Below are 27,976 nucleotides of genomic sequence, written 5' to 3' on the forward strand. Positions count from 1 at the left end.
TTTTTAACACGTTCTTTGGGCTGGGCCCCGTTTGTCATAGGCCCACGGGGTTCGGGCCCAGGGGGCAGTGGCTCAGGGGGGGGCGAGGCCCACCTGGCAGTGGCCCAGGGGGGCGATGCGGGTGCGGGTTACGGGCGCGCCCCGTTCGGGCGCACGCCCAGGGGCACGCGGGCGTGGGCGCTGGCGGCCACGGCGGGGCACGGCGCCGGCCATGGCCGGAGCGGGGCGAGGCCGCGGTGGTGCGGGGCCAGCCGCCAGAGGTGGTGCAGAGGGGCGAGGCCACCGTGGGCGTGACCAACGAGGCGGCTGGGCGACGGCGGCCAAGTGCGGCAGGCAGAGGCGAGCGCTGGCGCCGGCGGTAGCCGCCCGTCTGCACGAGCGGTGGTGGCGCGGGCGAAGCAGAGCCGCGGCGGGGCAGTGGCGATGGGAGGCGGTGGCGGGCAGGGGCCCGACGACGGGGTCAGTGCACGGACGATGCGAGCACAGGGCGGGGGCGGGCGGTGCACGACGGGGGGTGGGGCTGCGGGAGCGCGAGCTCGTGCGCAGCCACGGGCGCGAGGCAACGGCGCGGGCCGCGCGGCGGGGCGAGGGAAGGAGAGGAGGGGCGTGGAGGCCGTGGCCTCACCGGGGGGTGTAGGGACGGGGCAGCGGGGGTTGAGGGGGTCGACGGGGACGACGGCGACGTGGGAGCAGGCCGGTGGGGAAGCTCCGGCGAGGGCGAGGCGGCGCGGGCTCCTGGCGGCGGCGGAGAGGACCAGGGGCGGCGGGGTCGAGCGCCTCCTCCTCGATCCCGATCGGGGGAGAGGGGGATATTTCGGGGGGAGTGGGGGGCTGTCGGTGGGGAGTGGGGGGAGGAGTGGATAAGGGAGAGGAGTGGGGGCCGACCTGGGCCGGCCTGGTTGGCCCGATGGCCAGCGGGGCCGCGGTCCAGCAGGGGGGGGCTGTTGGGCCAGGGTTCAGTGGGGGGAGGGGGGGTTCCTCCTTTTTTTCTGTTTGTTTTCTCTGTTGCATTTTCTTTTCTTTTTATTTACTTTCTTTTCTGTTTTACATCATTTTAAAATAGTTAGGCATTTTCTAAAAATATGTTTTCTCCACAATAATTATCAGTGCAGTATCTGGCACCCACCGAACATTTTTGTTTAAATTTTTGAAAACTTTTATTATTGACATTAATTTGAATTTAACATTTGAAACGGTTTCGAATTATCGCGAGGTTAACAACAGTAACCGTGGTGACGTGGCATCATTAACGTGAGATTACTGTAGCATGATTATCCGAGCGTTACATAAGCGTACGTGTAAGGTCGGTCCGGGCCGCTTCCTCCTACAATACCGCCGAAACAAGATACGACTAGTAGCGGCAAGAAGAATTGGCAACATCAACGCCCACAACTGCTTTGTGTTCTACTCGTGCATAGTAACTACGCATAGGCCTGGCTCATGATGCCACTGTTGGGGATCGTAGCATAATTTTAAAATTTTCCTACGCTCACCAAGATCCATCTATGGAGTATACTAGCAACGAGGGGAAAGGAGTGCATCTACATACCCTTGTAGATCGCGAGCAGAAGCGTTCCAATGAACGTGGATGACGGAGTCGTACTCGCCGTGATTCAAATCACCGATGACCGAGTGCCGAACGGACGGCACCTCCGCGTTCAACACACGTACGGTGCAGCGACGCCTCCTCCTTCTTGATCCAGCAAGGGGGAAGGAGAGGTTGATGGAGATCCAGCAGCACGACGGCGTGGTGGTGGATGTAGCGGGTCTCGGCAGGGCTTCGCCGAGCTTCTGCGAGAGGGAGAGGTGTAGCAGGGGAGGAGGGAGGCGCCCAAGGCTGTAATCCTACTGCCCTCCCTCCCCCCCTTTATATAGGCCCCTGGGAGGGGGGGCGCCGGCCAGAACCCATCTGGATGGGGGGGCGGCGGCCAGGGGGGTAACTTACCCCCCAAGTCAAGTGGGGCGCCCCCCCACCCTAGGGTTTCCAACCCTAGGCGCAGGGGGGAGGCCCATGGGGGGCGCCCCAGCCCACTATGGGCTGGTTCCCCTCCCACTTCAGCCCATGTGGCCCTCCGGGACAGGTGGCCCCACCCGGTGGACCCCCGGGACTCTTCCGGTGGTCCCGGTACAATACCGATAACCCCCGAAACTTTCCCGGTGGCCGAAACTGGACTTCCTATATATAATTCTTCACCTCCGGACCATTCCGGAACTCCCCGTGACGTCCAGGATCTCATCCGGGACTCCGAACAACTTTCGGGTTTCCGCATACGCATATCTCTACAACCCTAGCGTCACCGAACCTTAAGTGTGTAGACCCTACGGGTTCGGGACACATGCAGACATGACCGAGACGCCTCTCCGGTCAATAACCAACAGCGGGATCTGGATACCCATGTTGGCTCCCACATGTTCCACGATGATCTCATCGGATGAACCACGATGTCGAGGATTCAATCAATCCCGTATGCAATTCCCTTTGTCAATCGGTATGTTACTTGCCCGAGATTCGATCGTCGGTATCCCAATACCTTGTTCAATCTCGTTACCGGCAAGTCTCTTTACTCGTACCGCAATGCATGATCCCGTGACTAACGCCTTAGTCACATTGAGCTCATTATGATGATGCATTACCGAGTGGGCCCAGAGATACCTCTCCGTCATACGGAGTGACAAATCCCAGTCTCGATCCGTGCCAACCCAACAGACACTTTGGGAGATACCCGTAGTGCACCTTTATAGTCACCCAGTTACGTTGTGACATTTGGCACACCCAAAGCACTCCTACGGTATCCGGGAGTTGCACGATCTCATGGTCTAAGGAAAAGATACTTGACATTGGAAAAGCTCTAGCAAACGAAACTACACGATCTTTTATGCTATGCTTAGGATTGGGTCTTGTCCATCACATCATTCTCCTAATGATGTGATCCCGTTATCAACGACATCCAATGTCCATAGTCAGGAAACCATGACTATCTGTTGATCAACGAGCTAGTCAACTAGAGGCTTACTAGGGACACGTTGTGGTCTATGTATTCACACATGTATTACGATTTCCGAATAACACAATTATAGCATGAACAATAGACAATTACCATGAACAAAGAAATATAATAATAACCATTTATTATTGCCTCTAGGGCATATTTCCAACATCTATCCCCTTAGGATCATGAGCGTAGTGCTTGGTTTTTGATGACTTGTAGATTTTTGCTATGTGAGTTCTTTATGACTAATGTTGAGTCCATGGATTATACGCACTCTCACCTTTCCATCATTGCTAGCCTCTTCGGTATCGTGCATTGCCCTTTCTCACCTCGAGAGTTGGTGCAAACTTCGCCGGTGCATCCAAACCCCGTGCTATGATATGCTCTATCACACAAAAACCTCCTTATATCTTCCTCAAAACAGCCACCATACCTACCTATTATGGCATTTCCATAGCCATTCCGAGATATATTGCCATGCAACTTTCCACCGCTTCATTTATTATGACACGCTTCATCATTGTCATATTGCCTTGCATGATCATGTAGTTGACATCGTATTTGTGGCAAGGCCACCATGCATAATTTTTCATACATGTCACTCTTGATTCATTGCCCATCCCGGTACACCGCTGGAGGCACTCATATAGAGTCATATTTGGTTCTAGTATCAAGTTGTAATCATTGAGTTGTAAATAAATAGAAGTGTGATGATCATCATTAATAGAGCATTGTCCCATGAAAAAAAAGGCCAAATAAAAAAATAAAAGGAAAAAAAGGGAAAAAAGAAAAGAAGGGACAATGCTACTATCCTTTTTCCACACTTATGCTTCAAAGTAGCACCATGATCTTTATAGAGAGTCTCTTATTTTGTCACTTTCATATACTACTGGGAATTTTTCATTATAGAACTTGGCTTGTATATTCCAACAATGGGCTTCCTCAAATGCCCTAGGTCTTCATGAGCAAGCAAGTTGGATGAACACCCACTTAGTTTCTTTTGTTGAGCTTTCATACATTTATAGCTCTAGTGCATCCGTTGCATGGCAATCCCTACTCCTTGCATTGACACCAATTGATGGGCATCTCCCTAGCCCATTGATTAGCCGCGTCAATGTGAGACTTTCTCTTTTTTTGTCTTCTCCACACAATCCCCATCATTATATTCTATTCCACCCATAGTGCTATGTCCATGGCTCACGCTCATGTATTGCGTGAAAGTTGAAAAAGTTTGAGAAATACTATAGTATGAAACAATTGCTTGGCTTGTCATCGGGGTTGTGCATGATGAGACCATTTTTGTGTGACGAAAATGAAGCATGGCCAAACTATATGATTTTGTAGGGATGAGCTTTCTTTGGCTATGTTATTTTGAGAAGACATAATTGCTTAGTTAGTATGCTTGAAGTATTATTATTTTTATGTCAATATTAAACTTTTATCTTGAATCTTTCGGATCTGAACATTCATGCCACAATAAAGAAAATTACATTGAAAATTATGCTAGGTCTTGTATGCTTCCTCCCAATTGCCATATAACATCTTGAATGCGGCTTGCTTTGCCTTCCATGCCTTGCCGTACCTGATCTTGTAACGAAGATGGCTTTCACAATGTCAATGACACTCTTAATGTTCATTGTTGGAAGTGTGGATATTTGGTTCGAAAGCATGTAAGCTATGAACTCGGACATGAGTTGTCTGTGTTGTTGTTACACAAGCTTGCCATCCGCATTCTTGTACCGGCACATGTGAGTTGGTAGAAAACTCACTATGTGCCAAGTGGGACCTCCTTTTCATGGCCTTGCACGCACAATCCATGGACATCTTGGCACTTCATATTTAACCGTGTAACACACATTGACGTCCGAGTTGGCCACTCTATGTGGACGATAATGCGTAACCGAGTAGTTGTCGAGCCACATCTTCAATTCCAAGAAAGAATCAAACTCACAACCGGGAAATATCGTTCTTGCCATCTTCCAAATCACGGTGAGAACTTGGCCTAGCTCCAAGAGACATGCATTTGCCACCATCCACAACGGCTTCATCCACGAGACTAAGATCCTTGAACAATAGTGTCTTGTGATCCCGCCCGAATACCTTCTTGAATGCTTGGGCCTCCATCGACGTGAACCCCTCCTCATCAACTTCTTCATCGGGACCATCGTCATGCGAGTCCGATGCATATGCACAGGAAAAATGGATGGATTGGTCCATTGTCTCTAGCACATGGTATTGGTCGAGATCACCCACATTGTTGCCATGGAGATCAACTTCGTTGTCATCCTCCTCGTACTCATCATTCTCCTCTTCAAAAGCTTCATTTTGGTTGTTTGGAGTCGGGCTCAATGTTGGCCAATCTTGTTGCGTGAAATGAGGTTCACTCATTTGATCTTGGTTCATGGGTGGGGGAGTGCTAGCAACCAACGGGGAGGGGTTCCGGTTCAAGTCCAAATGCAAAGTAGACTCAACCTTCTTGGAGGCAAATAACTCAAGAGCCTTGTCTAGAGATTCGGCAACCGTCTCCATGTATGCAACCCAATGTTGCTCGGAGTTCACACGCATTGTCTTCCAACGGATGTGCATTTCAAAACCAACATTATGCCTTCCCTCGAACTCAACAACGTCACTTGGGTCCATCCAATTCAAATCCTTCCTCGCTTGTTCCAAGAGCTCCGCATAGCTAGGACTACTCTCAAACACTATGTCAAGCTCATCCGGGTCCGGCTCAACATTGCCTTTCAAAAAGGCCTCTTTATCCACATGATGAACATAAACACATGTTCTTCCCATCCCTACAATAATAAAAAACACATATATCAAGTACTCCCTCCTTTCGGAATTACTTGTCTCGAAAATGGATGTATCTAGAACTAAAATACGTCTAGATACATCCATTTCCGCGAGAAGTAATTCTGAACGGAGGGAGTAAGTACTTAACCAAGTATTTGCACAAAATACATAAGCCCTAACATAGATATGAAACAACAACCCTTACCCCCACTTAACAATAACAACAACCCTAATAATAGCATAACCCTAACCCTAACCCCAACATAAAAACACACATAACCCTAACCCTAGCATAGTATGAAACCTAACCCTACCAAATTAGCAAAGAAACATAACATGTTTGAACACAAATTTCCAAATCCAAGCCAAAACTAGAGTTTCCCCAAACTAGCAAGATTTGAGGAAGTGTGACAATTCCTATGGATGAAAAAGAGGGGATCGGAGGAGTTTACCTTAAGGGAGGGGTTGGCTTTGAAATCCACGGACAAATACTCCGGATTTGCAAGATTTGAGAAGGATTTGAGAGGGAGAAGAGGGGGGCGCTTTGCTTCACCTTGTGGGTGGGGTGGGGGTGAGTGGGGTGAGGGGGTGGGGCTAGCCAAAGTGGCAAACAGACAGTGCACCGCCTAAGGGCCGGGCGCTGCACATTACAAGTGTGGCGGCCAAGCGATAGGCATTGCACTGCTGTCTGTGGGGCCGCGCCTGGCCCCGGGCTGCCACGCTGGCCGAAGGTGCGACGCCTAAGGAAAGACGCTGCACCGTAGTGTGCGGCGCTTTGCTGTCGGACGCCACCTTTAAAAGGGTCAGCAGCGTGAATTTTTTTCAAAAATAGTTTAAATTTTGATTTGATTTCATCCTCAGATCAAATATGTGTTTTCTGCCTCGCGCTCGCCCATTAATTTATTTCAGGTAAGTTTGGGCCGCGAGAGGTCGCTCGAAAGAGCCAAGTCTGTAGCTCGCGCCGCACCAACGCACGTCGCTTCTGAACCGCTACAAAAACCACAACAGCTGTGCGGCAGTGCAAAAATTGATTGCAACAAGGCCACAGGAGCCAAGAGATTATACAAAAGCCAACAAAACAAACGGGAAAAAGCCGCGGAATATGCTTCTATTCTATTGCATTTTCATGTGGCTAAGAGCATCTCCAGCCGTTGGCCTCTCAGGAGGGGCTAAAAATCGCCCCCTGGAGACGCACCGGCGCTAAACCACGTGCTGGGGGCGTGATGCCCCAGTCGCGGCGCCCACGTTTTTTTTTTTAAACTTAAATACGGCGCAAACGCGGCTCAAATTTAATGCCAACATCGGCGAGTTCGTTCAAATTTAAACATATTTTATAAAAAAAGAAAAAAACTACTAGGGGCTGCTCCTCGCCGTCTCCATCGCCGTTCCTCGCCATCTCCCTCGCCGCTCCTCGCCACCCGCCCTTGCAGTTCTACATGCTGAGGAGGCTGTAGAACCGCGTGTAATTGCCGCCGCCGTCGTCGCCGCCGCCGTCGTCGCCGCCGCCTCCGCCACCGCCGTCCCTGCTGCATCTCTCCCCTGGTTGGCGCGGCGGGTTGGACGGTCCGGGGGCGTTCTCGTCGTCGTCGCTTCGAAGATCACGACGCCGTGCTCGTCCTCGCGCCCACGTTTGCGGGCTTCTATCTCATCCAGGGCCCGGCGCTGCCGGACCATCTCGTCCCGGTAGTAGTCGTCCCGAGCCCACTGTAGGGCCTCCTCGTCGGAGAAACCGCGTCGGGCTATCTCCTCGTACTCCGGGGGGCTCCGGCTTGGGCTCGACGAGGACGAAGCGGCCGGAGGGGGGTGGAGTCGCCGATGCGGACGCCGGAGCTGCGGGTGCATGCGCTGACAGGCGTGTCCTGGGGCTCCGGCTTGACGGGGCGGAGGCAAGGAGAGCCGGACGAGCGGCCGGACGAGGAGGAGGACGCCCCGGGCCGGTCCATGCGCCTCAGCGTCCAGGAGCTCCCACGGCGGCGTGAGAAGGACGGGGGAGAGGGGTACTCGAGGCGCGGCGTGTTGCCGCCCTCGATGTACTCGAGGACGGCCTCCAACGTGCGGCCGGGCACGCCCCACCACCGGCGCCGGCCCTCGGAGTTGAGCCTGCCGGAGGGCACGACGCCGTTCGTCGCCTTGAGCTGTTCGGCGTGGCGGCGGCGGAAGTAGGGCTCCCAGAGCGGGCTGTCGGGGGTGTACCGCGGGCCTTCCCTCGCAACCCGCGGCACGGACGCACGGATACGTGCGATCTCCGCACGCCGCGCCGCCCCGGTGGGTGGTGGTGGCACCGGCACGCCGCTGGCGCTGATCCTCCACGCCCCGAGCACCCGCATGTCCGGCGGGACCGGGTACTCGGCCTCGAAAAGGAGGCGAGCCTCGTCCTCATGAAGATGGCGGCGCCCGAAGCCATTCGCCGCCGCGCCGTCGCCTGGAAAGCGCTCGGCCATTCTTCTGAACTGGAGACGGCGAGAGGAGGCGAGGGAGGAAGGGGGAGAAATGGGCGCGTCGGCGGTGGAGGATCTGTGCGTGTCTCCAGCGCGCTGGTGGTCGGCTTATATAGGCGGAAGCGCCGCGTAGTACGCGTGGCCGGCGCGTTACGCGTGGCGGGCAAGGGGACGCGCGTCGCCCGGCCTTCACTGCGCCGTCCGTGAGGCATCAATGGAGGCTGACCGGTGCGGCAGCGCGCGCAGCTTTGACATTGATTCGTCGCGGGGAACGAGGCGATGAGGACGACGAAGTGGCGAGAAGAGAGTCGAGTCGCTGGCAAGGGGGGCCCGCGGCTCTTCGCGCAAAAACGATTCGCCCGGCGCCCCCGAGCTCGCCGGGTTCGGGTTGGGTCCGCCGGCGCCAATTTCGACCGCTTTTGGGAGCGCGACGGGGCTTTTTTTTTTACGCCGGCGGCCGAAAAATCGCATGGGGGGCCTCGTCGGGGGCGCAGCTGGAGATGCTCTAAGACAAGCTCTTCGCGTCACAGCTCCGTGTGCCCGTCGGCGGTGGCAGTGAATCCGTCGTCGTCAGAGTCGGTGTCCTCGCCACCGCGGCCGCGCTGGCGCTCGCCGTCGCCATCGCTGTCGCTGGAGGAGAGGCGCGCGAGCCAGCAGCTGCCGTGGAGGTGGCCGCTGACGCAGACGAAGTACTCGAGGCGGCCCTCGTGCGCGCCGAGGCGGCGGCACGCGCTGCGGGGCGCGAGGCCGGCGGCCGTGACGCTCCAGACGCGCGCGCCGCAGTAGGGGCAGCGCACGCGGGGCTCCAGCGGGGCGCGGCCGCCCACCAGGCATGCGCGCGTGCGCGAGCGCATGAAGCCGCGGAACACGCCGCGGTAGGCGCCCACGTCCTCGTCGTCGCCGGCGCCGGCCGCCGCGTGCTCGCACGGGTCCGACACGTACAGCAGGTCCCCGCCGCACCGCCGCGACAGGAAGCTCCGGCCGGACGTCTTGGAGAAGCGCGACACGGGCGCGAAGTGGCCCCGCACGCCCGCCCCGGCCGCGCCGCAGCAGTAGAGGAGCAGCTTCGCCAGCGCCGGCCACCCGCCGCCCACGCGGCCCGACGAGGCCGAGGAGCCCGTGGTGAGTGCGGACACCATCCGCGGCGCGCGCGAGACGCAGAGCTCCCGCCACAGCACGCGCTCCGCGACGGCGCGCAGCCGGCGGCTGACCCGCGCCACGGAGCACAGCGCCTGCGGGTCCCAGTTGAGCGCGCGGAACACCAGCGCCAGCACCTGCTCGTCCAGGATCCCCACGTTGACCCCGCGGATCCGCGCCCCAATGCCGCGCCCCCCGCTGCTCAACTCGTCGGCGATGCCGCCGCTCGCGCTCGCCTTGCTGCCGCCGGCGCTGCCGACGCGCAGCCGCCTCATCTCCCGCGTGCCTTCGCTCATACTACCAGCTGAATGTTAGTCGACCCAGTTACCCGACCTGGTGGATGTGGACTCTGAGCGTGACTGTAACTCGCGTGCCCGAGCGCGGAGCGGGGCGGCGCCGGCGGGTGGGCAGTTATATACGCGCACGCCCGTCCCGTCCGTGCTCCCTGGAGGCGACCCCGACCCGGCCGGCCACCCCGGCTCCTCGTGTCGCCGCGCGGCGCGTGACAATTGTACGGTTCAGCCGCGATACTATCGATGATGCGGTTGCGATCAGAAAAGCGATCCTTGTCGCACTCCCCCCGCAAGCAAAATATCTCCGTCATCCCCGCACGCTAATCCCTCTTGCCTTGCGTGCCGTGCCTCTCCGCCAAAACAGTGCCAGCAGCACCTGTGTCGCCACCGACCGTCCAAAATTGCTGCCCGGACAGAGCGCGCCGGTGCTGCGCATGCGGGTGCAGACTGCAGCACAGCGCTGCTCGCCATCCCCAAAATATCTTGCGCGCACACTGCCCATCTTAGTTTACTTGGACGTACTGGATCATGTATCATGCGAGCTCAGTTTACTTAGCTGACGTACTCTATCTATGGCGGGCACACTGGCGGGCGGGACACGTGCCCCGGCGGTCGCACCTGCGCGCCCGTGCTCTGGGGCGACACGTGCCGGCCGGGCCTCGCTCGGCGGGGACGCGTGGCGGGATCACGGCGGCTGGCACCGGATGGTCTCAGGATTCGGTTGGCTCCTCGCCCGGGCTGGCGGCGGTGCGGACGCGTGTGGCTGCTGGGAAGCCGACGCGCGGAAATATCTGGGGCTACGCGGCGCGCCTGGGTTGGCCGAGCGGCACACGCGTCGCGGAGCTGGCTCGGTCACTCGCTGCGTGCGTTCCGTTTCTTTGCCGCTACGTACGTACTGGATGAAGATCCGCCAATCATCAATCCTGCTGCGCGCACGACGGTGGGATTGCATTTTCTTTGTCCTCTTGCGGGAGAGGGATGGAAATGTACGTTACGCAGGGTTTGACAAAGTGGCGTCTCGGATGGCACTCGCTCCGGTGCGATGGGAATGGGATGCCCACCAAACGGGTTTGCTGGTCAATCATTCGTGGTGTCGGGGCGATGTCATGGAGGAAGCATCGCCTCGCAGTTCACACAAGCATTTTTTTTTGTTGGAATCACGCAAGCATGCTTGTTACTGTCGTCAGGTGCTACTGTGCTAGTAACACAGCGTAGCAGCATCGCATCAGAGTTCTTGCCTTGTCCACAAAAAAAAAGGATTTCGTGCGGAAACATACGAGGTTTTTCTTGAAATGTTAAGTAGCTTGGCTTCCATGCACGTATCTTCATGCGACTTTTTTCTTGAAATGTTAAGTAGCTTGGCTTCCATGCACGTATCTTCATGCGACTTTAGCGGTCATGTCACGTTTCGGAAGCGCTAGCTGTAAAACCGCCGCGCGCGAACGTCTTCTCGTCTTTTTTGGCTATCCACTCCCTTTCACTCACTCACTCGTTCTCTCAAATCCCTTTTGCCCCGGCACCTCCTCCTGTCTCCGGCTTCACTCTGCCGCCGGCATCCCCCTACCGCCGCTCCTCTCAGGCACGTGCGCCGGGGGGGGGGGGGGGGGGGGGGGGACCATGAGGGCACAAAAATCCGCACCATTGCGACGTGTATTGTGACGGCGGCCTGTTTGTGTTCCCATCAGAGGACGGGCGACCCGCACCATTGCGACGTGTATTGTGACGGCGGCCTGTTTGTGTTCCCATCAGAGGACGGGCGACAACGGGGCCTGTCCCATGCCGACCCATTCCGGAATAGGATGTCGCTGCTAATGGGGTCACCTCTACTACTGGTAGGGTCAACGACCTGACATCTAAAGCCCACCTAGGGTCCCCCATTATCATTGGAGGGTCCCAGGACCTCAGGCGCATTCGCATGCGCACCGCCGAAGATCCACTCGGATAGACTGACTACACTCGGATGTCCTCCCTCCAGTCGACCCAGCCACTGCCGCTCGAACAGAGAAGACGTAGGGACAATGTGGGAGCCGCAATGGTTAGGTGATCTTAAGTCAGACTTCAAGCATAGTTAAGGCTGTCGTTACATGTAACTCCTGTAGTCATAGCTATTTAAACCTGTAACTGTCATAGTTATAGTCATTAATCCCCCTTGTAACGTGGGAGTGCAAAGGCGCGACGCGCCCTCCTCCATGGCAGGGGTTCAACATCATTTGTAATCATATACCCCAAGAGAAAACAAGTCTCAGGGCATGAGCTGTAGGGTTGTTATCTCCTCCGAGAGGGGTCTGAATTCATAAAAACCGAGTGCCACACCTGCGCCGCAGCTAGGCTCTGCCCCTCTTTTGTATCCCTAGTACTCATTGTCAGGATCGTAACCTCGATAGCCATTGGGCAGCGTGTACTGTGCTGCTCATGCTCTTCGGGTTGTTCATGACGCATGGCGACGCCCCTTGCTGTTTTCAATGTGGACGTTGAGGGTGCCTACGCCGATGGAGACGAAAATGTTGGTGATGAGGACGATCCTAGGCGTTCTCGACGTAGATGTCGTCGGTGTTGGGGCTCAACGCCAGGGAGCTGATGGAGAGGTTGTCGACGTGAATGCCACGACAGCTGTCAAATCGGAAGTGGAACTACAGGTTGTCCTGCACCTTCACAATAGCATTGGCCATATTCTTACTTTTGTGAAAGATCAAATCCATTATTAGAGTTCATCGGAAGTACATAACATCTCAAATAATAAAACATCAAGATTCTAATCGAATGACCACTACTACCATCAGAACGGGCCGTTGTCGCGAATCTACTACTGGAGTCAGCTTGACTTTGTCATGACAATTGGAAAGTCTTCGTGCATGTGCTCCTAAGGACCAGCGCCATGGAGCCGTAATTGTCGTCGTTGAACTCTTGCATAGGTCTGAAGCACCTGACACCAAATCTTGCCATGTGACGAGAAACCTAACCTCGTATCCCCATTGAGACGGCGGGAATCTACGCCGGAGCTCACGCTGACTATGTCTATACGGACAAACTCAAGGAGAAACAGAGCTCGGAAGACAAATTCGAAGAAGCGCCTCCACCCACCCGAGCACCGTGCATGTGAGGACTAACAAATTCTAACATAAACTACTAACCGAAGCACATGCACCGGGATTCTCCTCCCCGCCATCGGCGCCCGGAGCAGTGGGCAGGGGGGAGGCAAATCATAGGCTCGCCGATGAAGTTTAGAGGGGAGAGTTTATCCTAGTCGCCTAGGGTTAAGGGAGAAAAATAGAACAAGATACATTGGCCATTCACAGTAGCAAAAAAAATTCTATATACCTGCAACAATCCATCCATCCATTAAGCAATGATATTGTTTGTACCATCCGGCTAACATGATAAGGCGTTGTTGTTGAAGAACTTCGTCGTCTGTGTGGTGTCATGGGATGGCTGGTGTGGGTATGGTCATTGTTGTAGTTTGTATATGATGGATCTGATCACTTTAGACTTTTTTTCCTCGCCCACGCATAGCTTTGATCTTATATGACATTGCTATTGCCCGTGTGTGTTTTGCGTATTGCAATGATGTCGGTTGTGTGCATCTTGACTATGCAGAGGCCGGATGTTTGCTCTTAAGGTATGTGTTCACTTGAATCTTGACGCACCTTTTTGCGCCAATAAAATTCACCCTTGTCGAATCTGGTTAACATGATACTATGTGGACCATTTGACTCTTATCATTTGATTCAAAGGATTCTAACGATGTAAAAAAGCACGAAAAAAAAGTAACTGCAATGACTAACTGTTAGTCTCACATTATTTTTTATTTTATTTTTGCAAAAATGATCGGATCTATTATAAAAGTTTATCGGAAGTACAAATCATTTCAAACTTTTAAGACCATCGAACGACCACTAATGCCACCAGAATGAGCTGCTGACGCCGCTCCCCTACGGGAGCCTGCTTGATCTTTTCGATGACAACCAGGAAGTCTTCGTGCACGTGGCCTTAAGGACCAGCGCCCTGAAGCCGGAGTCGTCGCCATTTAACCCTTGCATATATCTGAAGCACATGACGTGACACCAAATCTCGCCACATGACGAGGAACTCTAACCTCACCGCCCCAAGGAGACAACAGGAATCTACGCCGAGAGCTCCATCTACTACGTTCGAACGGACGAAACGAGGAGGATCGAAGCCCAGAAGACAAACTTGAAGAAGAAACACCGCCATTCGCCTAAGAGCCGCACCTGCAAGGACTAAAAAAAGCACTGGGATTCTCCTCTCTGGCACCGGCCGCCAAAGCGGCAGCCATAGGAGAAGTACATCGACAGGCTCACCGATGAAGTCTGAAGGGAAAGGTTATTACACCGGCCGCCGAAGCGGCAGCCACAGGAGAAGTACACCGACAGGCTCACCGATGAAGTCTGGAGGGAAAGATTGTGCAATAACCTGACCCTGGTCATCCCGAATGATCACCCCTTTGGCTCCTTGTTGAGTATCCAAATTGAAAGATGCATCAACATTCACCTTTACAAAACCTACAGTGGGGCGTTTCCATTTCATGATTCTAGTTTTTTTTTCTCCTTTGCATCAGAATTTGATGTTTGGATCATATCTGGTGCCATCTCCCAGGCCCATCTGCATGCTTGTGAGATGTTCATGGTAGTCTCCCCATGGTATCTTTTATTTCTGAGGGTCCAGATCGCCCACATGCCACAAAGGGTAGCACAACAGTGCTCCTGTGGACAAAAAGCATTATCAACCACATAATTATTTAAAAGATTGCCAAAAACATTGACAAACACCAAGCATGCAACTGATGTTCTTTTTCGCGTACTTGGTTTCCTCTGAAAACTGCAGATTGCATATGGACGTGCAAAAGCCTGCGAGAGCAATCTGACTTTTGAAGTAGACCAACACATCATGTCTCGAGAATCCAGTACTTGCATCAAGAAACCAGGGAGGCTGCCAGGACTATGGACATGGAGCAAACCAGAGCCGAAATGAAAGCGAGGCTAGAGACAAATCCTGTGTGCGCTTCGTCGCCACAAGGCATGTACCACGCGGCTTTCTCCACAGGTGTGGCGTCGAAATTCTGGAGGACCCACAGGCAGGAATCAGGATGGGTCACCTTTCTTCTGTAACGGAGGAGCAGGTCAGGGCTGCCGAACTCGACCGTTGCATAACCGCTGGCGTCGAGAGGCTGCAAATAAATACGACAATCAGTAGTCTGCTAGGGGGTTTCTTCAAAAGTGTTATGATGAAGAAGGGAATAGCTGAAAACCTGTATGTGAAATTTATCATGGATCCATGGTAACATCGATACTTGGACTGGACTAAGAATCTTAGATATTTTCTTGAGGAAGAAAGCGACTTTAATAACATCAAGCATCTGTTATAAGAGAATTTGGGAGGAACCTAAGACCTAGAAAATGACTCCCAAGATAACTGCCCTGTACATTCACCTTCCATCACAAATAAGGAGATCAACATGACTACATGAGAGATATTTTCGTAACACCATGTGCATTTCAGGTATGTTTGCACCAAGTTAGAACATGCAAATGGAGGTGGGGTAGGTGGTCAGCCCCACAGATTTAGCTTCCGCCGGTTTTCTCTTTCTATCTCCTACCATCCACAGCAATCTCCAACACACACAGAACATTTCAGATGAAAGTATTCCAAAAGTGAAATTCTCTAGAAAAGGTAAATTAATTACAGTTCTGTAGCTTCCCATTTCACCAACTATGTTGCCTGACCACAAACACACTGCAGTGTTCCTTGTTTCACTCGATCTGTTGATATCATTAAAGCTTTTCAAAATTTCCTAAAAATACGTGGGATCAAGGTAACCAGGGAGCCACGGTCTAGCAAAATCTTAAACTCGACCTAACGATGAAATAAAAAACACACAAATATACAATGAAAAGTGATTTATGCCACTTAGTTATTAGCATTCATCTCACGGTTCATCTTTCTCATTTCTCGGTCTCTTGTTTGACTACACAGTTGAGTAATTATTTTTCCGCAATTTAGTTTATCAGAAATTTTATTTTTGTCAGATGTACCATCTCTCACACTATTCACTAGCTTCAGTGTTCGTCTGGAAAATCTGGAAACCTTTTATGGTGGGATCCCCTCAATAGCTGGTCCGTAACATTACCATAAATACAAGGACACTAATGAGATGTGACCTAAAGCAAAACTAAACATAAATTACTACAGTTGCAAGGTATTGCTGATCTCTACTTGATATTTTTTTAGGTGCCTGTTCTGCAATTAACATGCTAGGCATGCATTATGTGCGCCAAATAGATAACCTGGCCTAGAATAGTTATTTCGTCTGTTTGATTTCCATCAAGGAGGTGATATGCACATAAACACTAGACCGTTTTTGAATGTTTTAAAAATAATCGTGTGACCCATTTCCTCAAACTGAGAAGGCAAACTTTCCAATCAGAAGTATGTATTTGCAGACAGCATGAACCTAAATCAAGTTGACAGCTTGTTACCGCAGAGAAACTATAAACTTACTGGGTATCTAGCATGGAGAGGAAGCTCCATCACAAGGTTACAGTTCATTGATGTGCTTGGCTTGAGATCAAAATGAATCTCAACAGCTGACCGGTTGGACAGAGCTGAGGGTAGTTCCAGGTTTTTGTCTCCAAAAACAGCAACATCAAGAAAAAGTACAAGATAAAAAGCAAATCATCACAATGTAAATGTATTATGTATATTAGTGTAGTCGACTGGCTAGCTCAGAGTTTTGTCTCACCTTTTCGTTCAACAAAATGATGTAGCTCAAATGGGTCAACAAAGACCCCACTAGGGAGGCTCTCAATTATCACAAGATTCGCATCATAGCCATCAAGGAATTTTACCAAAGTATCTTTGCTGCTACCAAATTTCATGGAATAGACAAGACGGCGGTGGGAACCTTCACCAACAAGTTGCCGGTGCGATTCCAAAAGCACAGGCACATCAAGGTCATTAGTAAGTCCTTTGCACAAGTCAGACGAATGAGGTACGTCAGCTAAGTTATTATGTTGAGCAAGCGGTGGCGTCAAGGCGCCGGGATATGCATCAGAAACGTATGTCATAGAGCAGGGCATGCAATTGAAAGATTTCTGGCTGCTCCCTGCCTGCGCAGAACTAGAATTAGAACTTACAGACAAAAAAAATTGAACATCTTGGAACAAAAATGAACCAAAATTTAAAGTAGCACCTAAGTAGTTAACATGGTGGCTCTTGTTAATCATCAGACACAGTTAACTACCACCAGAAAACGAAACTCACAGAGAGTAACTCAATCTAACATAGGATGGGTGCACAAATCCTGCTTCCTAGAACTGAATTTAGCAATGCAACACAAAATCTGTAGAAAATCCCACGTAGAATCACATAGGCAAAACGTCATTCAACCCCTGCATACCTGCTCACTCGGCGACGAAGCAGCGGCAGCAATGGAGGTCGAAGCGGCCACAAGCACCACAGCTAGCAATTTTCCATGTGGGACATGCGGATTCAGCAGACCTAGAAACATCTCTGAAGAAGAAGCTGCCCCAGCACCTGGGCAAAGAAAAATTAGCAACTATCTGAGCGAAGAGAGAATAATTTTGATCACTCGCCGCCAGCACGGTAATAAAGAAACCCCAATAGTGAAACAAATTCTGGGAATAACATATATCCATCCGATGGAGCCAAGGCTGGGTACCAGCAGTATAAGGCAAAAATCAATCCAGGGCATGGTTCAAATATTAGGTGTACAGAGTTCGAGGAACCGAACTAAAACAACGACAATAATGATGGAACGGAGGGAGTAGCAAATACCAACTACATCACAAATACTCCCTCCGTTCTAAAATAAGTGCCGTAGTTTTAGTTCAAATTTGAACTAACAGCACGACACTTATTTTGGAACGGAAGGAGTAGCTTATTTATGCAAAAGAGACTAGGAGAGCACCTCACAGTAGCTTGCAAATGGTGGCTGTGTCTAGATCTCTAAATTGGGAAATGACGAGTGTGTGTGCATTCTACTATGGCGGAATCAGGACAATTACAGTATCTACATCTCAGAATCCGTACGGCTGTGTCTGCATTTGATGGGAAAAATAATGCAATCCAATTACTCATCCACATAATCAGATTTAACAATTTTGCGGTCCTCCAACTAGACTCTAGTCTCTAGGTCACAAGCATATAAGCGGAAGAAGATAGCAGTGCGGCAAAATAATACCTCTCTGGTCTGTGCCGACCGCGCCTCGTCGTTCGCTCTCCCCGCCGTGCGCTCCGGCGCTCGCAGCCACCGGCGGCCTTGTTGTTCTGGTGCTTGCGTCGCAGAGAATGGCGACCTGGTGCGTCGCTGATTCAGTTTTTTTTCCTTCGTTTTTCTTTTTTGGGTGGAGAGGGACGCAGGCGGAGAGAGGCGGCGAGATGGCCTGAGAGTGGGCTAGGTCGCGGCCGCCGGCGTCGCTTTGCCTTGGGCGCGAGAGGGGAAGAGGCCGAGAGAGGAGAGCCAGGGAGATGCGATCTCTGCCCAGTCGATCGTTCCATTCACACGCGAGGGACAGAAAGATATTCACACGTAACAACGGTTTAGAGATTAGATTAAGAGAAGATTATAGTTCTCCCACCGGTTTCTTTTTAGTTTGCATATAAGTTTTGTTTAAAGTCAAAGTATTTCTACTTTGACCAAATATGTACGGAAAAGTATCAACATTCACAATGCCAAATCAATATTGTTAGCTTCGTTATGAAACGTAGTTTCATAGTATATATATTTGACATTGTAGATGTTGATATAAATTTGGTCAACCTTTGCAATGTTTTGACTTGATATTAATTGTAAATGTTTCTAATCGGGCAACTGGCCTGGCGCTCCACCGGTTGCCTCTCACCACGCGCGTCGCTTTCCTCTTCCTCTCTAGATCCTGCGTCGGTCCCCACCCCAAACCAAGCTCCCCGTGCCGACTTCCTCTGCTAACCTCGCCCATGGGTTTTCTTTCCCATCCATGCGAGCGGAGTTGCTGTAGGAGCAGGTCTTCCCACCACCGCGCGCGAAAACCATCGCGCCCCTCCCTTGGTCCACTCTCGTGAACTGGCCGCCGGGCTGCACCACGTCCTAGACCTATCCACTCACAAGCCATGACCATGATACGAGGGGAAGCGGGATGTGCCTGGTGTTCATTGTCTTTCGCATCCCTCATGATCGCCTTTTCCAGGGCCGTGTGCTGCACCCGGCAGCTGCCAGTTCTTAGAGATGGTGGCCACCGATGAAGCAACCTGCAACAGCTGGCACTGGAGATGAATGCCACCGGATGCTGGGATCGCGGCGACGCGTGCTAGAACCGTCTGCTAGAGATGTTGCAATCATGGTGGCCTCATGTTGGAACCGACCGGGGACAAAGTTGCATCCTTGGCTGCAAAGCTGCATCCATGGCAGCAAAAATTGGAACCCACCGGCAGCAGCCGGTGCTAGGAGATGAATACCACCGAATGCTAGATCATGGTGACGTGTGCTGGAACCGGCGGTCATAGATGTTGCAACCACGGCGGTCGCATGCTGGAACCTGCCGGCGACGGAGCTGCATCCTTGACTGCGTAGCTACATCCATGGCAGCAGAAGCTGCAACCATGGCAGCAGAAGCTGGACCGCACCGACGCCTGTTTTCTTCCACTTTCCTTATCTCGTGCTCTCTCCTCCTTGCTTCAAGGGGATGGCAACATACGGTAGCCATCCTCGACGATAAGGACGCCGCACGCTGCAAGCTTGCTCTCTCCTCCCTCTTCCCTCTCTCCCTCCTCGGCTCCTCTTGTGTCCAGCTCTGGGAGGAGACGGGATTGATTGCCGGTCATCAGTGGCGACAACTATGGTGAGCCGGGATGATAGCACCGTTGGCTGCAAGGGTGGAAGCGAATCCTGCAACCGCAGTTGGGGCTTTCGGCGAGCAGCGCCCCCCGGTGCTAAGACTGACACGACTTGGGTGGACGCACGACGTGCTGCAACCACAGGTGCGGTGGGTGGAGGCATCGACGACTGCACGAGTTGGTACCGCAACCCGACGGAGCCGCGGTTGCTGGAACCAACAGCGGGGTTGTTGCGTCCGTGGTAATCACATGCTAGAACCGGCCGGCGTGATGTTGCAACCATGACAACCGTGCGTTCGTATCAGTGGGCCAAGATGTTGCGACCACGACAACCGCGCGCTGAAACCGGCCGGCAAGATGCTGGAACCAGGAGTGACGACTTCCCAGCGGGCATTTTGGCTGCAACCATTTTTGCTCGAACCAACGGCTACTAAAGCTACGACAATCGTAGCAATTTTCTTGTTCGGACCGGCGAGCAATGCGTTGTGGCCGATGAGCTATTTTGTTGAAACCAGCGACTTCCAGAGTTACAACGGTGAGTCACTTTTTGTTGTGGTCGATGAGCCACTTTGCTGCGACCGGCGAGCCATTGTGCTACATCTCACGACCGCGGCTACGTGCGCCGTGAGGTCGCCGGAAGCAGGCAGCGGCGAGGAGAACCCACCAATGCGGCATTTCGACGAGGACGCTGACAGATTTTTCTTTTTAGCAGAGCCGTGCGAGATGAGGACTGACACACAGATCGCACGACCCACCCGCATCGTGCGGCTGGCACGCGACCGGCCGAGTCTGGCGCCGGTCCTAGCACCGCCCTATGAAAAACCGTATGTTTTTGCGACATACTGCGCCACGTGTTCATGATTTCCCAAAATGGAGAAACATGTAACCACCGTTTGCTAGCACACAAGCTGGAATGTCAATGGCCATTGGTGCTTACCTAAGTCACCTCCGTAAGCACTTCTCAGCCAGTCAGCCAGCACAACAGTATAAGACGGCGACGGTTGATCGCCGCGACAGAAAACGGGGAGGAATTCTACGGGGACAAGGAGTCCACGGCAGGTCCTTATCGGCGGGGCGCGCACGCGCGACAAGGGTGGGAGCGCACGGCGCCAGCGCCACGGCGGTGTCACAGGCTCGTGCCGCGTGACGTGAGCCCGCGCGGCCGAGACCCGAGAGCGAGCGCGAGAGCCCCCATGTGAGTGCGACCACCCGAGCAATCCCCACCACGCGTGCCCAGCCAAGCGCACTAGCGCGCACAGATCGGAGCGGGGGGAGGTGGGGAGGGAGAGAAAAATCCCCGGAAGCTCCCGCGGCCCGGAGCTGATCAGATCCCTCGCCGGAGGAATGGCGGCGGTGGCCGCGCCCGCGGCCGAGGCGCAGGCGCAGGCGGAGGAGCCCTCTCCTCCCCGCCCGCCGCCCCCCGAGAAGCGCGCCGCGCCGACGGACGCCGAGGAGGGGGAGGAGCGGCCGGAGCCGAAGCGGCGGCGCGCGCGCGTGGCCGCGCTCGAGAAGGTCCCCAGCGCGGCGGCGGCGGCGGCTGCGGCTGCCGCGGCGGCGAGCGAGGAGGAGGAGGACGACGGGTTCTCGTTCCTCGCGCGGAGCTTCTCCGGGGTGGAGACGACGCCCAAGTTCGGGTCCTTCAACCCCGCCGCCGCCCAGTTCGTGGCCTTCCACCTGGCGTCCCCGCCGCCCCTGGTCGACCCGGCGGAGGAGTCCCCGCCGGTGGCGGTGGGTGGGGACGGGGAGGAGAAGGGCAAGGACGGCAATTCACACTAGCGCGGGCAGCAGAGGGGTCCCGTCTACGATTGCTTGATTTTGAGTTAGGCAGCGGGGAATTCACCTTCCCCGAACCTCTAGTTCGTTGGACAGAGCACTTCGCCGATTTCGCTTGTGTTTACCACTTCTTTTCTTCTGCTCCATTCCACTGCTCCCTTGTACATCAGTGAATCCTGTAGCCTTGTACTGATACGATTAGCGAATAAAGACTGATTTTTTTGGTTGATGTGCTACCCATGTCTGAGACCTCTAGATTGCAGCTGTTCCTATGGCTCCTGCTAATCCACCTGCTGACTGAAAGGAAACGAGGCACCAGGCCTCCAACTGAGCCCAGTACTCCACTCAAGCCTCGAGTTGCACTTGTGGTTGTGTCGTCCAATCCGGTTACAAAGATTGTATGGCATCCAGAAACAAGATCCGTGGGAGCCCCCGAGCTCTTTCAGCGATTTGGAAGATCTGACCGTTCGTTTGTTTGCTTGATGAGATCTGCTGTCGGATCGAGCCGACGAAGAACGCAGGCCGATGGATCGAGCCCGTGCTCCTGTAGCAATGAATAGTTACACTCTCCTCCGGAAATATCTCATGCCACCATCGTTATTCCCGTGCCCCGCCGAGGGTATTTTCGTCATTTCACCTGTTGGCCACTGACGTGTTGGTCCCTGGTTGGCCCGTGGTTGGATGAGATGAGGGAGGGCGTCTGCCTCGCCTCTTCGTCCTCCCATTCTCCACCTCATCTTCCCCGCACTCGCGGCCGCCGCCATCCTTCGTCCCCCGTGCTCCGCCTCCTCCCCTCCCCTCCCGTACCCTTCCCTCCCGTCGCCCGAATCACCTGCTCATCGGTCGGCATCTGAGGAACAAGGGGGCAAGAATAGAGATGGCGGTGGATGGATCCGAAGACGACGGGGCGGCGACCACTGTCGTGTGGCCTGGCGGTGAGCAGCCCCTCTTGCTGAGCGCCGAGGGGGTGGGGAGAAGCACAGTCCTCTCCTCCCCCGACGACCCGGCCCCAAGCCGCTCCACTACGGCCTCACGCTCTCCGTCCCCGATCTGCGCCTCGACACCCTGCTCGGCACCTACTAAGGGAGTCCCGGACTAGGGGGTCCTCGGGCTGTAGGCTTATCTCTCATGGGCCGGACAGTCAGGCCGCACTACAGCTGTTGGAGGACTGGAATATTGGGCGGCATCGTATCCGGACAAGAGATCTTTGGTGCCTTGGTGTGTACTCCAAGTCGAGATAGAAGATTCGACATGCTTATTCCTTTGTTGTAACCAACCCTATGTAACCCTAGTACCCTTGGTGTCTATATAAACCAGAGGGTTTAGTCCGTAGAGGCTAGAGAACAACAACCATCATCCTACTAGCCTAGGGTTTAGTTCATCTGATCTCATGGTAGATCGATTCTGTAATTATCCTATACGCTCTAATATAATCAAGCAGGACGTAGGGTTTTACCTCCTTGAGAGGGCCGGAACCTGGGTAAACACCGTGTTCTTTGTCCCTTATTCCCCATTAATCCAAGATCCACAACTCGGGACCCCCTACCCAAGATCCACCGGTTTTGACACCGACATTGGTGCTTTCATTGAGAGTTCCGCTATTGGATCGCCGAAGGATTGATGGCCCGCCTGATTATCGGAGATGGCGTCAACGCATGGGACATCTTCGTCCCCCGGTCAGCTTTTCGCGTTCGGCAGCATCGTTCTGCACGCCGACTCGACCGGTCATCTCGACCAGGTCGACAGTTTTGCCCCTGAGCACCGGATCAGGTTTGGTAACCTAGAGTACGTCGCTGACGCTCGGGGCAATCTGGTTTTCACTGGCTTCTCAACCTTACCAGAGATGTCCACAGACCCTGAAGCATCAACTTTGGGACCTCTTCCCGACCCGATCTCTGGATCGGCTCTCACCGCGTATCAGGCTTCGACCCTCGACGCAAGTTCGGTGTCCGTAGACCAGGAATCGACCCCGGCCAGACCACCCTCCTTACTATGGATCCGGCTTAGAGCCTTGGCGCCAGTTCGGCATCCGAAGACTGGGAGACGACCCTGGCCGGATTCACTCCTCGCCTCACCATCACACCGGAGGTTGACTCCGAAGAGATCTTACACGCCAATCCGGCTAATCTCGCCCTGTTAAACAAGGTGCTAGATCGGATCCAAATGATGACTATCACGGATGGCCCATCCTCGGCCCGCACTCAGCAGGGCCTTGAGGTAAGCCACGGGGAATTTTACGTCCCACCCACCACCCACCTAGTAGCCACTGTCGAGGACTTAACCGACATGCTGGACTACGCCTCCGAGGAGGCTGAAGACATGGACGACAATATCGAATCAACATTCCAAACTGACGCTAATCCCCCCCCGGCCGATGGACGACTGTTGGGGAACGTAGTAATTTCAAAATTTTCCTACGCACACGCAAGATCATGGTGATGCATAGCAACGAGAGGGGAGAGTGTTGTCCACGTACCCTCGTAGACCGAAAGCGAAAGCGTTAACACAACGCGGTTGATGTAGTCGTACGTCTTCACGATCCGACCAATCAAGTACCAAACGCACGGCACCTCCGAGTTCAGCACACGTTCAGCTCGATGACGTCCCTCGAACTCCGATCCAGCCGAGTGTTGAGGGAGAGTTTCGTCAGCACGACGGCGTGGTGACGATGTTGATGTTCTACCGACGCAGGGCTTCGCCTAAGCTCCGCAGCGATATTATCGAGGTGTAATATGGTGGAGGGGGGCACCGCACACGGCTAAAATATCGTATATCAATTGTGTGTAAAGAGTGCCCCCCTGCCCCCGTATATAAAGGAGCAAGGGGGAGGCCGGCTGCCTTGGGCGCGCCAAGGAGAGGGGGGGAGTCCTCCTCCTAGTAGGAGTAGGACTCCCCTTTCCTAGTCCTACTAGGAAGAGAGGGGGGAAGGAAAGAGAGGGAGAGGGAGAGGGAAAGAGGGGCTGCGCCCCCCTCCCCTAGTCCAATTAGGACTCCTCATGGGAGGGGGCACACCACCTCCTGGCTGCTGCCCTCTCTCTCCCCTCAGGCCCACTAAGGCCAAATACTTCCCCGGGGGGTTCCGGTAACCCCTCCGGCACTCCGGTTTTATCCGAAACTTCTCCGGAACACTTCCGGTGTCCGAATATAGTCGTCCAATATATCAATCTTTATGTCTCGACCATTTCGAGACTCCTCATCATGTCCGTGATCACATCCGGGACTCCGAACAACCTTGGTACATCAAAGCATATAAACTCATAATAAAACTGTCATCGTAGCGTTAAGCGTGCGGACCCTACGGGTTCGAGAACTATGTAGACATGACTGAGACACCTCTCCGGTCAATAACCAATAGCGGAACCTGGATGCTCATATTGGTTCCTACATATTCTACGAAGATCTTTATCGGTCAAACCGCATAACAACATACGTTGTTCCCTTTGTCATCGGTATGTTACTTGCCCGAGATTCGATCGTCGGTATCTCGATACCTAGTTCAATCTCGTTACCGACAAGTCTCTTTACTCGTTCTGTAATACATCATCCCGCAACTAACTCATTAGTTACAATGCTTGCAAGGCTTATAGTGATGTGCATTACCGAGTGGGCCCAGAGATACCTCTCCGACAATCGGAGTGACAAATCCTAATCTCGAAATACGCCAACCCAACAAGTACCTTTGGAGACACCTGTAGAGCACCTTTATAATCACCCAGTTACGTTGTGACGTTTGGTAGCACACAAAGTGTTCCTCCGGTAAACGGGAGTTGCATAATCTCATAGTCATAGGAACATGTATAAGTCATGAAGAAAGCAATAGCAGCATACTAAACGATCGAGTGCTAAGCTAACGGAATGGGTCAAGTCAATCACGTCATTCTCCCAATGAGGTGATCCCGTTAATCAAATGACAACTCATGTCTATGGCTAGGAAACATAACCATCTTTGATTAACGAGCTAGTCAAGTAGAGGCATACTAGTGACACTCTGTTTGTCTATGTATTCACACATGTATTATGTTTCCGGTTAATACAATTCTAGCATGAATAATAAACATTTATCATGATATAAGGAAATAAATAATACTTTATTATTGCCTCTAGGGCATATTTCCTTCAGTCTCCCACTTGCACTAGAGTCAATAATCTAGTTCACATCGCCATGTGATTTAACATCAATAGTTCACATCACCATGTGATTAACACCCATAGTTCACATCGTCATGTGATCAAACACCCAAAGGTTTACTAGAGTCAATAATCTAGTTCACATCGCTATGTGATTAACACCCAAAGAGTACTAAGGTGTGATTATGTTTTGCCTGTGAGATAATTTTAGTCAACGGGTCTGTCACATTCAGATCCGTAAGTATTTTGCAAATTTCTATGTCTACAATGCTCTGCACGGAGCTACTCTAGCTAATTGCTCCCACTTTCAATATGTATCTAGACCGAGACTTAGAGTCATCTAGATTAGTGTCAAAACTTGCATCGACGTAACCCTTTATGACGAACCTTTTGTCACTTCCATAATCGAGAAACATATCCTTATTCCACTAAGGATAATTTTGACCGCTGTCCAGTGATCTACTCCTAGATCACTACTATACTCCCTTGCCAAAATCAGTGTAGGGTATACAATAGATCTGGTACACAGCATGGCATACTTTATAGAACCTATGGCCGAGGCATAGGGAATGACTTTCATTCTTTTTCTATCTTCTGCCGTGGTCGGGCTTTGAGTCTTACTCAATTTCATACCTTGTAACACGGGCAAGAAACTCTTTCTTTGACTGTTCCATTTTGAACCACTTCAAAAACTTGTTAAGGTATGTACTCATTGAAAAACCTTATCAAGCGTCTTGATCTATCTCTATAGATCTTGATGCTCAATATGTAAGCAGCTTCACCGAGGTCTTTCTTTGAAAAAACTCCTTTCAAACACTCCTTTATGCTTTGCAGAATAATTCTACATTATTTTCGATCAACAATATGTCATTCACATATACTTATCAGAAATGCTGTAGTGCTCCCACTCACTTTCTTGTAAATATAGGCTTCACCGCAAGTCTGTATAAAACTATATCCTTTGATCAACTTATCAAAGCGTATATTCCAACTCCGAGATGCTTGCGCCAGTCCATAGATGGATCGCTGGAGCTTGCATATTTTGTTAGCACTTTTAGGATTGACAAAACCTTCTGGTTGCATCATATACAACTCTTCTTTAATAAATCCATTAAGGAATGCAGTTTTGTTTATCCATTTGCCATATTTCATAAAATGCGGCAATTGCTAACATGATTCAGACAGACTTAAGCATCGCTGCGAGTGAGAAAATCTCATCATAGTCAACACCTTGAACTTTATCAAAAAACCTTTTTCCGACAAGTCTAGCTTTGTAGATAGTAACACTACTATCAGCGTCCGTCTTCCTCTTGAAGATCCATTTATTTTCTATGGCTTGCCGATCATCGGGCAAGTCATCCAAAGTCCACACTTTGTTCTCATACATGGATCACATCTCAGATTTCATGGCCTCAAGCCATTTTGCGGAATCTGGGCTCATCATCGCTTCCTCATAGTTCGTAGGTTCGTCATGGTCAAGTAACATGACCTCCAGAACTGAATTACCGTACCACTCTGGTGCGGATCTCACTCTGGTTGACCTACGAGGTTTAGTAATAACTTGATCTGAAGTTCCATGATCATCATCATTAACTTCATCACTAATTGGTATAGGCGTCACAGAAACTGGTTTCTGCGATGAACTACTTTCCAATAAGGGAGCAGGTACAATTACCTCATCAAGTTCTACTTTCCTCCCACTCACTTCTTTCGAGAGAAACTCCTTCTCTAGAAAGGATCCATTCTTAGCAACGAATGTCTTGCCTTCGGATCTGTGATAGAAGGTGTACCCAACAGTCTCCTTTGGGTATCCTATGAAGACACATTTCTCCGATTTAGGTTTGAGCTTATCAGGATGAAACCTTTTCACATAAGCATTGCAACCCCAAACTTTAAGAAACGACAACTTTGGTTTCTTGCCAAACCATAGTTCATATTGTGTCGCCTCAACGGATTTTGACGGTGCCCTATTTAACGTGAATGCAGCTGTCTCTAATGCATAACCCCAAAACGATAGTGGTAAATCGGTAAGAGACATCATAGATTGCACTATATCCAATAAAGTACGGTTATGACGTTCGGACACACCATTACGCCGTGGTGTTCCAGGTGGCATGAATTTGTGAAACTATTCCACATTGTTTTAATTGAAGACCAAACTCGTAACTCAAATATTTGTTTCCGCGATCAGATCGTAGAAACCTTATTTTCTTGTCACGATGATTTTCCACTTCACTCTGAAATTCTTTGAACTTTTCAAATGCTTCAGACTTATGTTTCATCAAGTAGATATACCCATATCTGCTCAAATCATCTGTGAAGGTCAGAAAATAACGATACCCGCCGCGAGCCTCAACACTCATCGGATCGCATACATCAGTATATTTCCAATAAGTCAGTTGCTCGTTCCATCGTTCCAGAGAACGGAGTTTTAGTCATCTTGCCCATAAGGCATGGTTCGCAAGCATCAAGTGATTCATAATCAAGTGATTCCAAAGCCCATCAGCATGGAGTTTCTTCATGCGCTTTACACCAATATGACCTAAACGGCAGTGCCACAAATAAGTTGCACTAT

General features: G+C 52.1%; 3 protein-coding genes across 7 annotated transcripts; 1 reads left to right on the top strand and 2 right to left on the bottom strand.

Annotated features, from left to right (window-relative positions):
* Positions 1-6,814: 6,814 nt before the first annotated feature.
* LOC123171570 (EID1-like F-box protein 3) lies at positions 6,815-9,825 on the bottom strand. Its single transcript, XM_044589025.1, has one exon. The coding sequence runs from the start codon at positions 9,652-9,654 to the stop codon at positions 8,746-8,748; it is 909 nt and encodes a 302-aa protein (XP_044444960.1). The 5' UTR covers positions 9,655-9,825; the 3' UTR covers positions 6,815-8,745.
* Positions 9,826-14,124: 4,299 nt separating this feature from the next.
* Positions 14,125-18,187, bottom strand: LOC123182460 (uncharacterized). Of its 5 annotated transcripts, XR_006492160.1 has the most exons (6): positions 17,870-18,187; positions 17,066-17,202; positions 16,168-16,775; positions 14,918-15,025; positions 14,471-14,836; positions 14,125-14,372 (listed from the first exon to the last, which is right to left on the bottom strand). XR_006492160.1 is itself a non-coding variant. In XM_044595026.1 (5 exons), exons 2-4 carry the CDS (start codon positions 17,174-17,176, stop codon positions 14,790-14,792), a joined length of 525 nt encoding a protein of 174 aa, XP_044450961.1. In that variant the 5' UTR covers positions 17,177-17,202; positions 17,870-18,187; the 3' UTR covers positions 14,125-14,372; positions 14,471-14,789. The 5 variants fall into 5 exon arrangements, 1 of the variants encoding a protein (XP_044450961.1); XR_006492159.1 differs by lacking the exon at positions 14,918-15,025; XR_006492157.1 differs by having other exon boundaries at positions 14,918-16,775.
* A 2,339-nt stretch (positions 18,188-20,526) lies between these two features.
* Positions 20,527-21,502, top strand: LOC123171577 (putative histone-lysine N-methyltransferase PRDM6). The gene has a single exon (XM_044589033.1). The coding sequence runs from the start codon at positions 20,845-20,847 to the stop codon at positions 21,274-21,276; it is 432 nt and encodes a 143-aa protein (XP_044444968.1). The 5' UTR covers positions 20,527-20,844; the 3' UTR covers positions 21,277-21,502.
* Positions 21,503-27,976: the final 6,474 nt, after the last annotated feature.

Source organism: Triticum aestivum, chromosome 1D (assembly GCF_018294505.1).
Source record: "Triticum aestivum cultivar Chinese Spring chromosome 1D, IWGSC CS RefSeq v2.1, whole genome shotgun sequence".
Classification (NCBI taxonomy): domain Eukaryota; kingdom Viridiplantae; phylum Streptophyta; class Magnoliopsida; order Poales; family Poaceae; genus Triticum; species Triticum aestivum.

Excerpts from the sequence above, each read along its gene's own strand:
- LOC123171570 (XM_044589025.1), bottom strand. The coding sequence starts at position 9,654 with ATGAGCGAAGGCACGCGGGAGATGAGGCGGCTGCGCGTCGGCAGCGCC.
- LOC123171577 (XM_044589033.1), top strand. The coding sequence starts at position 20,845 with ATGGCGGCGGTGGCCGCGCCCGCGGCCGAGGCGCAGGCGCAGGCGGAG.
- LOC123182460 (XM_044595026.1), bottom strand. The coding sequence starts at position 17,176 with ATGTTTCTAGGTCTGCTGAATCCGCATGTCCCACATGGAAAATTGCTA. Across the intron at positions 16,776-17,065 it reads CTTCGTCGCCGAGTGAGCAG|GCAGGGAGCAGCCAGAAATC; the intron begins GTATGCAGGGGT and ends AGTTCTGCGCAG. Across the intron at positions 14,837-16,408 it reads TCATTTTGTTGAACGAAAAG|CCTCTCGACGCCAGCGGTTA; the intron begins GTGAGACAAAAC and ends ATTTATTTGCAG.